This window comes from Salvelinus alpinus, chromosome 28 (assembly GCF_045679555.1).
Source record: "Salvelinus alpinus chromosome 28, SLU_Salpinus.1, whole genome shotgun sequence".
Taxonomy (NCBI): domain Eukaryota; kingdom Metazoa; phylum Chordata; class Actinopteri; order Salmoniformes; family Salmonidae; genus Salvelinus; species Salvelinus alpinus.
The window spans coordinates 20,117,814-20,128,062 of NC_092113.1; the positions used below are offsets into that span (position 1 = coordinate 20,117,814).

The 10,249-nt window shown below is 43.6% G+C and overlaps 1 protein-coding gene across 1 annotated transcript; it reads right to left on the reverse strand.

The window, feature by feature from the left end:
* Nucleotides 1–5,835: 5,835 nt before the first annotated feature.
* On the reverse strand, nucleotides 5,836–9,410 carry LOC139557379 (biglycan-like). Its single transcript, XM_071372114.1, has 5 exons — nucleotides 9,211–9,410; nucleotides 8,928–9,038; nucleotides 8,691–8,809; nucleotides 7,698–7,836; nucleotides 5,836–7,524 (listed from the first exon to the last, which is right to left on the reverse strand). Exons 2-5 carry the CDS (start codon nucleotides 8,985–8,987, stop codon nucleotides 7,327–7,329), a joined length of 516 nt encoding a protein of 171 aa, XP_071228215.1. The 5' UTR covers nucleotides 8,988–9,038; nucleotides 9,211–9,410; the 3' UTR covers nucleotides 5,836–7,326.
* Nucleotides 9,411–10,249: the final 839 nt, after the last annotated feature.

The window sequence follows — 10,249 nt, forward strand, 5'->3', positions numbered from 1 at the left end:
AGGGAATATTTATGATGTTATTTTGTATTTTTGTGGACTCTTTGGACTCCAACATGGCGGAGAATGGCTGAGCGCTGTCTCAGATTATTGCATGCTGTGCTTTGTACTAAAGTTATTTTTTTAAATCTAACACAGCGGTTGCATTAAGAACCAGTGTATCTTTAATTATATATGCAACATGTATTTTTCAGCAAAGTTTATGATGAGTTTTTCTGTTAGATTACGTGGCTGTCTAAAATTTCTCCGGACATTTTGGTGCCATTTGTGACCATGGCGGCAATGTAGAACCACGATTTATAGCTATAAATATGCACATTTTCGAACAAAACATAAATGTATTGTATAACATGATGTCATAAGACTGTCATCTGATGAAGTTGTTCAAAGGTTAGTGATTAATTTTATCTCTATTTGTGGGTTTTGTGAAAGCAATCTTTGCGGTGAAAAAATGGCGTTGTGTGTTGGGCTATTGTGGTGAGCTAACATAAATATATGTTGTGTTTTTGCTGTAAAACATTTTAAAAATCGGACATGTTGGCTGGATTCACAAGATGTTTATCTTTCATTTGCTGTATTGGACTTGTGATTTCATGAAATTATATTATATGATATCCCTGTGGCGCTAGGCTATGCTAGTCAGCGTTTCTGATAAGGATGATCCCGGATCCGGGATGGGGGGTCCGTAGAGGTTTTAACTGATGGAGACCCCAGTTCTACTGTATATGTATGTTTCAACTTACCTGGTTGCACACAGCTTCTACATATCGTACAAAGGCAAAGTGTTCACAGTTGAGTGAGAATAGTCGGTATGGGAATAATAAATGTTCATCAGAGCATCAAGCCTCTGATTTATCTTTTCCTGTGATGAGGGCTGGTGACCTCCTTCACACACAGGAAACTCTGCTTGCAGGCCATGGCGGATGGTACTCATCAGTCACCCCTCATCTAGGATCAAAGCAGTTTGGGAATAAAGATGCACTTGAGGGTCATAAAATAGTAATTACATAAAAGTAGTTGTACATTTGTTGACTCAAGACTTTATGGGTATCATTAACTCTAAATATCAATATAAGAACTCTGTAACACACCAATCTTGTATTACCCTGTTTTCACATTCATGTCTCACCTGTCACTGCAAAATGGATTATGTGTCCATCTTCATCATATACACCGAAATGTGAGTATCCAATAGGGTAAGAGAATTCGATCAAGTCTCCAAACTTGGTAGCTGACAAAATGTCATCAATATGTACAGAACATACCATAAGAAATGCATTCAAAACTCCACCCTATGACAGCTTACCTATTCGGTTTAGCAGCAGAGTTGACATTGTAGATGCAGGTGCAGGTTTGTAAAGGATTTCACACAATTGTTCTTGCAATTTTCCAACATTCAATCAGTAGTTTTACTGTAGTTTAGTTATAGACTTGCAGTGTTTAACTTTTTTTTTTAAAGACATCATACAGTGCCTTCAGAAAGTATTCACACCCCTCGACTTTTTCCACATTTTGTTGGTGTTACAGCTTAAAATTAAATTGAGATGTTTTGTCACTAGCCTACACACAATACCCCATGATGTCAAAGTGGAATGATGTTTTTTGAAATTAATGAAAAGCTGGGGACTCCAGAATGGCACATAAGGCGTCACTACAGACCCTGGTTCACTCCCGGGCTGTGTAACAACCAGCCGTGATCGGGAGTCGCATAGGACGGCGCACAATTGGCCAAGCGTCGTCTGGGTTAGGGGAGGGTTTGGCCGGGGGGGCTTTACTTGGCTCATCACGCTCTAGCGACTCCTTGTGGCGGGCCGGGCGCCTGCAGGTTGACCTCGGTTTGTCAGGTGAACAGTGTTTCTTCCGACACATTGGTGCGGCTGGCTTCCGGGTAAAGCTGGCGGGTGTTAAGAAGTGCGGTTTGGCGGGTCATGTTTCGGAGGACGCATGACTTGACCTTTGCGTCCCGAGCCCGTTGGGGAGTTGCAGAGATGAGACAAGATCGAAAAAGGGGGTAAAATAAAACATTTAATTAAAAGCTGAAATGTCTTGAGTCAATTCAGCCCCATTGTTCTGACATGCCTAAATAAGTTCAGGAGTAAAAATGTGCTTAGCAAGTTACATAATAAGTTGCATGGACTGTGTGCAATAATAGTGTTAAACATGATTTTTGAGTGACTACCACATTTCAAACACAGATTCAACCACACAGAGCAGGGACATTTTCCAATTTGTCACGAAGGGCACGTATTGGTAGATAAAAAATAAAAGCATACATTGAATATCCTTTTGAGCATGGTAAATGTATTAATTACACTTTGGATGGTGTATCAATACACCCATTCACAACAAAGTTACAGGCGTCCTTCCTAATTCATTTGCCGGAGGGGAAGGAAACCGGTCAAGGATTTCACCATGAGGCCAATGGTGACTTTAAAACAGTTACATAGTTTAATGGCTGTGATAGGAGAAAACTCAGGATGGATCAACGACATTGTAATTACTCCACAATACTAACATAATTGACAGAGTGAAGAGAAGGAAGCCTGTACAGAATAGAAATATTCCAAAACATGCATCCTGTTTGCAATAAGGCACTAAAGCAAAACTGCAAAAACTGTGTCAAAGTCATGAAAACAAAGCATATGTTTGGAGCAAATCCAACACAACACATCACTGAGTACCACTCTTCACTTGTTCAAGCATTGTGGTGGCTGCATCTTGTTATGGGTATGCTTGTCATCGGCAAGGACTATGACGTTTTTTTATGATAAAAGGAAACACAATAGAGTTAAGCACAGGAAAAAGCTTAGTGGAAAACCTGGTTCAGTCTGCTTTCCAACAGACACTGGATGTCACGATCGTTATAATGAGTGGACCAAAGCGCAGCGTGATCTGAGTTCCACATCTTTTTATTTCGAGGTGAAACTCACAGCAAAACAAAAACAATAAATCTCAAAACGAAACGTGAAGCTAACAATAGGGCTAACATGCAACTATACATAGACAAGATCCCACAAAGCACAATGGGGAAATGGCTGCCTAAATATGATCCCCAATCAGAGACAACGATAAACAACAACCAGGCCAACATAGATCATTAATCACCTAGATAACTGACCCTAGTCACTGTCACGCCCCAACCAACATAGAGAATAAACAGCCCCCCCCCCCCCAAAGGTGCTGACTCCGACCGCAAAACCTGACTCAATAGGGGAGGGTCCGGGTGGGCATCTACCGTCGAGGGCGGCTCCGGTGCGGGGCGAAGTACCCACTCCGCTCGCAGATACGTCATCTCCCATGGCGGCTCTGGTGCGGGGATTGTCGCCGGAAGCTCCGGACCGTGGATCCTCGCCGGAGGAACCCGGACCGTGGCTCGTAGCCGGAGGATCCGAACCGTGGGTCGTCGCCGGAGGAACCGGACCGTGGATCGTTGCCCTAGGAACCGGACCGTGGATCGTTGCCGGAGGAACCGGACCGAGGATCGTCGCCGTAGGAACCGTGGGTCGTCGCCGGAGGAACCGGACCGTGGATCGTTGCCCTAGGAACCGGACCGTGGATCGTTGCCGGAGGAACCGGACCGAGGATCGTCGCCGTAGGAACCGGACCGTGGATCGTCGCCGTAGGAACCGAACCGTGGATCGTCGCCAGAGGAACCGGAACGTGGATCGTCGCCGGGGACTCCAGACCGTGGATCGTCGCTGGAGGAACTGGACCGTGGATCGTTGCCGGAGGCTCCGGACTGGGAACCCTCGCATGAGGCTCTGGACTGGGAACCCCCGCTGGAGGCTCTGGACCGCAGACCGTCACTGGAGGCTCTGGACCGCAGACCGTCGCCGGAGGCTCTGGACTGCAGACCGTCGCCGGAGGCTCCGGACTGGGAACCCTCGCAGGTGGTTCTGGACTGGGAACCCCCGCTGGAGGCTCCAGACTGCAGACCGTCACTGGAGGCTCCGAACTGCAGACCGTCTCAGGAGGTTCCGGACCGTGGACCGTCTCAGGAGGTTCCGGATCGCGGACCGTCTCAGGAGGTTCCGTACCGTGGACCGTCTCAGGAGGTTCCGGACCGCGGACCGTTGCCGGAAGCTCCGGACCGGGAACTGTCGCCGGAAGCTCCGGACTGGGAACTGTCGCCGGAAGCTCTGGACTGTGGAGGCGCACAGGCGGCCTGATGTGTGGGTCCGGTACAGGTGGCACCGGGCTGGACGCGCATTGGAGGCCTGATGCGTGGGACCGGTACAGGTGGCACCGGGCTGGTGACACGTACCTCAAGGCGAGTGCGGGGAGGAGGCACAGGACGTACTGGACTGTGGAGATGCACTGGAGGCCTGATGCGTGGGACCGGTACAGGTGGCACCGGGCTGGTGACACGTACATCAGGGCGAGTGCGGGGAGGAACAGGACATACTGGACTGTGGAGACGCACTGGAGGTCTGGAGCGTAGAGCTGGCACAACGCGTCCTGGACAAGGCAAGTGCGGGAAGCTGGCACAGGATGCACTGGGCTGTGAAGGAGCACTGTGGATGCAGCGCGTAGAGCCTGCGCAGGATATCCTGGACCGAGGAGGCGCACTGGAGACCAGGCGCGCTGTGCCGGCACAACACGTCCTGGACAGATACCCACTTTAGCACGACAAGTGCGAGGAATTGGCACAGAATGCACCGGGCTGTGAATGCGCACTGGAGACACAGTGCGTATCACCGCAAAACATGGTGCCTGACCGGTCACACGCTCCTCACGGTGAGTACGGGGAGTTGGCTCTGGTTCAAAACCTGGCTCCGCCAACCACCCTGTGTGCCCCCCAAAAAATTTTTTGGGCTGCCTCTCGGGCTACCGTCGTGGCCGCGAACCCCGGTGTCGTCATTGTTGTTCCCTCGCTGCCTCCGTCTGCTCCCATGGAAGACGATCCTTTCCGGCCTGGATCTCCTCCCACGTCCAGGATCCCTTACCGTCCAAGATATCCTCCCATGTCCAGGATGTCTGCTCCTCCTGGCCACGCTGCTTGGTCCGTTTGTGGTGGGATCTTCTGTCACGATCGTTATAATGAGTGGACCAAAGCGCAGCGTGATCTAGGTTCCACATCTTTTTATTTCTAGGTGGAACTCACAGCAAAACAAAATCTATATATCTCAAAACGAAACGTGATGCTAACAATAGGGCTAACAGGCAACTATACATAGACAAAATCCCACAAAGCACAATGGGGAAATGGCTGCCTAAATATGATCCCCAATCAGAGACAACGATAAACAGCTGCCTCTGATTGGGAACCATACCAGGCCAACATAGATCATTAATCACCTAGATAACCCACCCTAGTCACTGTCACGCTCCAACCAATATAGAGAATAAACAGCTCTCTATGGTCAGGGCGTGACACTGAAAGACAAATTCACCTTTCAGCATGACAATAACTTAAAACACAAGACCAAATATACACTGGAGTTGTTTACCAATACGACATTGAATGTTGCTAAGTGGATTAGTTACAGTTCTGACTGAAAATCGGCTTGACAATATATGGCAAGACTTAAAAATGTCTGTCTAACAATGACCAACAATCAAACTTGACAGAGCTTAAAGAATTTAAAAAATAATAATGTGCAAATATTGTACAATCCAGGTGTGCAAAGCTCTTAGAGACTTAACCAGAAAGAGTCACAGCTGTAATCCCTGCCAAAGGTGAATCTAAAAGGTGAATCTAACATGTATTGACACAGGGGGTTGAATACTTATCAATATACAGTATATTAGTGTTTTATTATTCATAACTTTTTTACAAATGTTAGAATTTTTCTTCCACTTTGACATTACAGAGTATTTTGTGCAGATCGTTGACAAAAAATTACAATTTAATTAATTTTATTCCAATTTTGTAACACAAAACATTTAGGAAAAGGTCAAGGGGCATGAATACTTTCTGAAAGCACTGTACATTATAGGCCTACATCTCTTCTGTCATGAAACAATACTAGGCTACATAGGCCCACTATTTTGTAAAGTTGTTAGTTGGTCAAGAAATAAACTATAAGAGTAATTTATTAATAACCTACTTTCAAAACATAATACACACACCACAAACAATTCCTTACCTGCGGCAGAAAGATAGGCTACAGTCACAGAGTACAGTAAAGCTGCAGGTGTTCTCGCGCGTTAAATAAAATGCAAGTTGGGCAACGAATTTCACCACTGACTGTTGTAGAACGCAATATTTTCTTAGTATATGAGGCTATGGTAAAATATATTGTAGCTCACATGCTGCGTGTAGTCCATTATTGTGTCAATAGTTTTGACCATTAAATCTTAGCAGGTTTGGTGGCAGGGCGTGTTTTTTTTAGTTGAAGGGAAAGTCGTTTGTAAATTATTTCAAGTGTCAGTGACTCATTAATGTTTGGCCAGTATTTGTATTGTTGTCAGGCTGAAGCCTATTAAAAAGTTAGCCAGTCTGCAAGAATATTGAGAATATTCTAATAGGTGGGATAAAATAGTAAAATATTGAAATAACTAGAAAAACGTCTAATGACATTAATTTGTTGAAGAAATCACACGATTTCATTAAAAGGTATGCAAAATGTGTTCTAAATTATTTCCAAACACATCATAACAACAAAAAATGTTGAACAAAGTTTATGAGTGATCAATTCTTCTGAAGGTGATTAAAGCTTTCAACTGACAGTTTGTATTGTTCTTTTATATCCAAAACATGAGGTCAGTTGAAAACAAACAAAGAAAATTATTTATTAATAATCATGGTTGACCTTAAAATGAGGGACAGGTTTTTTTTTCTTAAAATTATTCACTAATCACATAATATAAATAATAATCTTCAGAAATGACTTTGTCAAGCAACAAAAATAACTAGGGCTATGATGGTGAAAACTTGGGAAAATGTAGGGGTTAAGTGGGTTAAACTCTTCCTTGAAGTTCCAGAGTGCACATAGGAAATTGTCAAAATGCTGAATTTGCGAGTATGAATGTGCTCTATATTAAAGGGCACTTAATTTAACTGACTATTAAAATGCATTATTGGTGCTAAATTTTTACTTAAAATTTCAAAGGGACGCAAAAGGGACTCATTTCGTGGAACGACCTGCCTAACGACCCGCCTAAATACATTGGATTGATTGATTGAAGTGATGAGGATGATCCATTTCTTCCCAATATACAATATCGCCCACCCCATGCATGCAAAACAGACTTCAGTTATGTTTTATTTATCTATCTTTTACGCTACGTCAGACTATCAATTAATTGTTTTTGAACTGTGTAACAAAGTTATTTATTTTACATCTGAGTTGCATGTATTCCTCCCCAGCTGGTGCCTCTCATGCACTACTTTTTGTGGTTGCCAAACTGTACGGCCATCCTGTTGCTGACACAGCGGAAGGTGGTCGGCACCACCTCCCAGGAGTTGATTGGGTTATCAAAGAGACTGATCCCGTTGTAGTAAGTCTTCTTCACACCAAAACCCTCAGGGCAGAAGTCATTCATGTCAACCTGGCTGATGTTGTTGGAGTGAAGGTAAACCCCCTGTTTAAAAAACATTACATATATCAACTGTTATCAACATAACATAACATATCAAGTGAAATCACCAATGTTGATGTTTAAAAAACATTACAGATATTAATTGTTGTTAACATAAGTGAAATGACCAATGTTGATGTGATTGATGCTGCTTCACAACCCCCTCCACACTTTACCTGCAGATGCTTCATTCCAGCAAGACCTCCAGGGACATTGGGGATCCGGTTGTTCTCTAGATGCAGCTCTCTCAGGTTTTGCAGGTAATCCAGGCTGCCGTGCTCAATGTGGCGAATGTGATTGTAGCCTAAACCCAAACTAACACCCACACAGACACACACAGACACACAGACACACAGACACACACACACACACACACACACACACACACACACACACACACACACACACACACACACACACACACACACACACACACACACACACACACACACACACACACATTGAAATTGAGTGATTGATGAGACAATGAAGGGCAGACCAACTAGAGAAGGGGTCCCTAATTACATTCAGCCGTGTGTCGATTTTTCCTTGAGCGAATGGTCGGGCCACCGAAACATAGTTATTAATAATTTGTACACTGCAAATTGACCGCAACAATCCTAAACAGATATAGTTTTGGACAAAAACAGAATAATTTCAAACGTTGATGATTACATTGGGATACGATCACATATGCCTCTCCATTTTTGCGTGGGAATACTTGGAATCAGAATTCCTAAATTAAAATCACTTTCAGCTAATTTCCTGGTGATTAAACTGTATTTTATGTCCAAGAACGAAAATGATATATAAAAAAATCTTTCAGATGCTCACTTCTTATCTTCAAAGGAAAACATTTATTTAAAAAATTAAAAAGCATATAAGTAACAACAGCATAATAGAAGAGTCATTGTTCAAGTTGCACAACAGAAACTGTCGGGTATCATCATGATAGGGGCACCCTCTATTGCAGGGTTCCCCAATAAGCGGCTCTCAGGCCAAATTCGGCCAGCGGGTGATTTTATTTCCCCCCCAAGTTTTCTGAGCAAAGAAAAAATATATATAGATCTACAGCATTCATAAACTCCTCATAAATGCATAATGCGATGGACTTTTAGAAACTCTCAGATATTGAACACCCTCTTGTAAAGCTACTTGTACAGACGTACCTGTGCAAACCCTCATATTGCCTTAGGTCTTCTAGTTCAATGGCTTGAATTTGATTCTGATCCAAATGCAACTCATGTAGACCCTCAGGGAGATCCGGAAGGTGAAGGAGAACAAGTGACTGATAGATTCAAAGGATTTTTCAGTGGAAATGTGTGGGAAGTTGCAATGTAACAAACAGAACACTTAGCAGAACACTCCAAATATAATTATTGTAAAGGTTATGCCATGCTTTCTACCTTTAGGGATGCCTGTGAGTTTTGCCTCAGAAATGCGAAGGAAGGTAAGTTTGAGACCATCAAAGGCTCCCGGCTCCAAACCACTGTTCTGAATAGGATTCCTCCCCATCTCTGTAGGAGAAAAGTATGTGTTTAAGTCAATGCCAATACCTGCTCCAGTACTCAAGCGGCTAGATGTAGACCTCAAAGACCTTTAGATGTTAGATGTGTTTTGCTGTTCCCATATCTGGTACTAACACATAATAAATATGGCCTAAGGTCCAACTATAGCTTGTCATCTCACCAATGCAATTCATGCTGCCCAGGCCAGAGAAATCACCAGCCGCCACCTTCTTGATGTGGTTGTCATGGATACGGAGCTCCACCAGAGAGGAGGGCAGGTTCTTGGGCACGGCTGTCAACTGGTTGTGGGAGAAGTAGAGCTTTTGCATCCTTCTGAGGGGCATGAAGGCCCGCGGGTGCACCCTGGAGATCTTGTTATTCACCAACACCAGAGCCTGAGAAAAGAGGGATAGGTCATGAGGAGACCAGCCACCCTGACCCAAAATAAATATAGACCATCGCTCATAGAATAATACAAGCATTGTTTTCATTGTAATACTAAACCATGATATATTCAAACACAGATACGAATCAACCCATTACCATTATATAATAAGTTATGTACTATATATAGTAAACAATATATTACTTTTAACAGCATTAAAAGTGTTTATGTTTTCAGTATGGACACTGAAAGGGGGCACTACTATGAAAAAAGCAAAGACAGACAAGTGATGTATCCTTCTATTGAAATGCCAGAACTCTCTTTCACCATTTGTGTTATGACTGTTGGTGCTCACATAGAGGTTTGTGTTATGACTGTTGGTGCTCACATAGAGGTTGCTGAGACCCTTGAAGTCATCCTCTCTTATCTCTCTGATCTGGTTGCTTTGAAGGTCCAAGAGCCTGGTGTCCAGGGGGACGTCATATGGCACATAGTGTGAACCTGCAGATCAAACCACAAGAGATGAACTTACCTGCTTGACTTTACAAACTTTTCCACATTCTGTCAGTTCACAATGATTACAATTCAGTTGTAATATAAACAGTTGTTATTGTTGCTTTTCAAAAAGTGTTAAATCTATGAATCATGACAATATACCTCTTGGACACACACAGTATGTTCTCACTCTTAAGGTTATGTCTGGATAATTCTACAAGTTAGAATTTATCATCATACTGTAATTTGGTAAATGCTGAGTAATTTTCTGGGCTATGGTTTGTATGCATATGTTGCACTTTGTTGTTGTTTGTGTGTGAGATGTCACCATATAATTAGG

Coding starts and splice junctions, on each gene's coding strand:
- LOC139557379 (XM_071372114.1), bottom strand. CDS start 8,987: ATGGTCTCAAACTTACCTTCCTTCGCATTTCTGAGGCAAAACTCACAG. Junction 7,837..8,690: donor CAATATGAGGGTTTGCACAG/GTACGTCTGTAC, acceptor TGTGGGTGTTAG/TTTGGGTTTAGGCTACAATC. Junction 7,525..7,697: donor CTGGAATGAAGCATCTGCAG/GTAAAGTGTGGA, acceptor TTTTTTAAACAG/GGGGTTTACCTTCACTCCAA.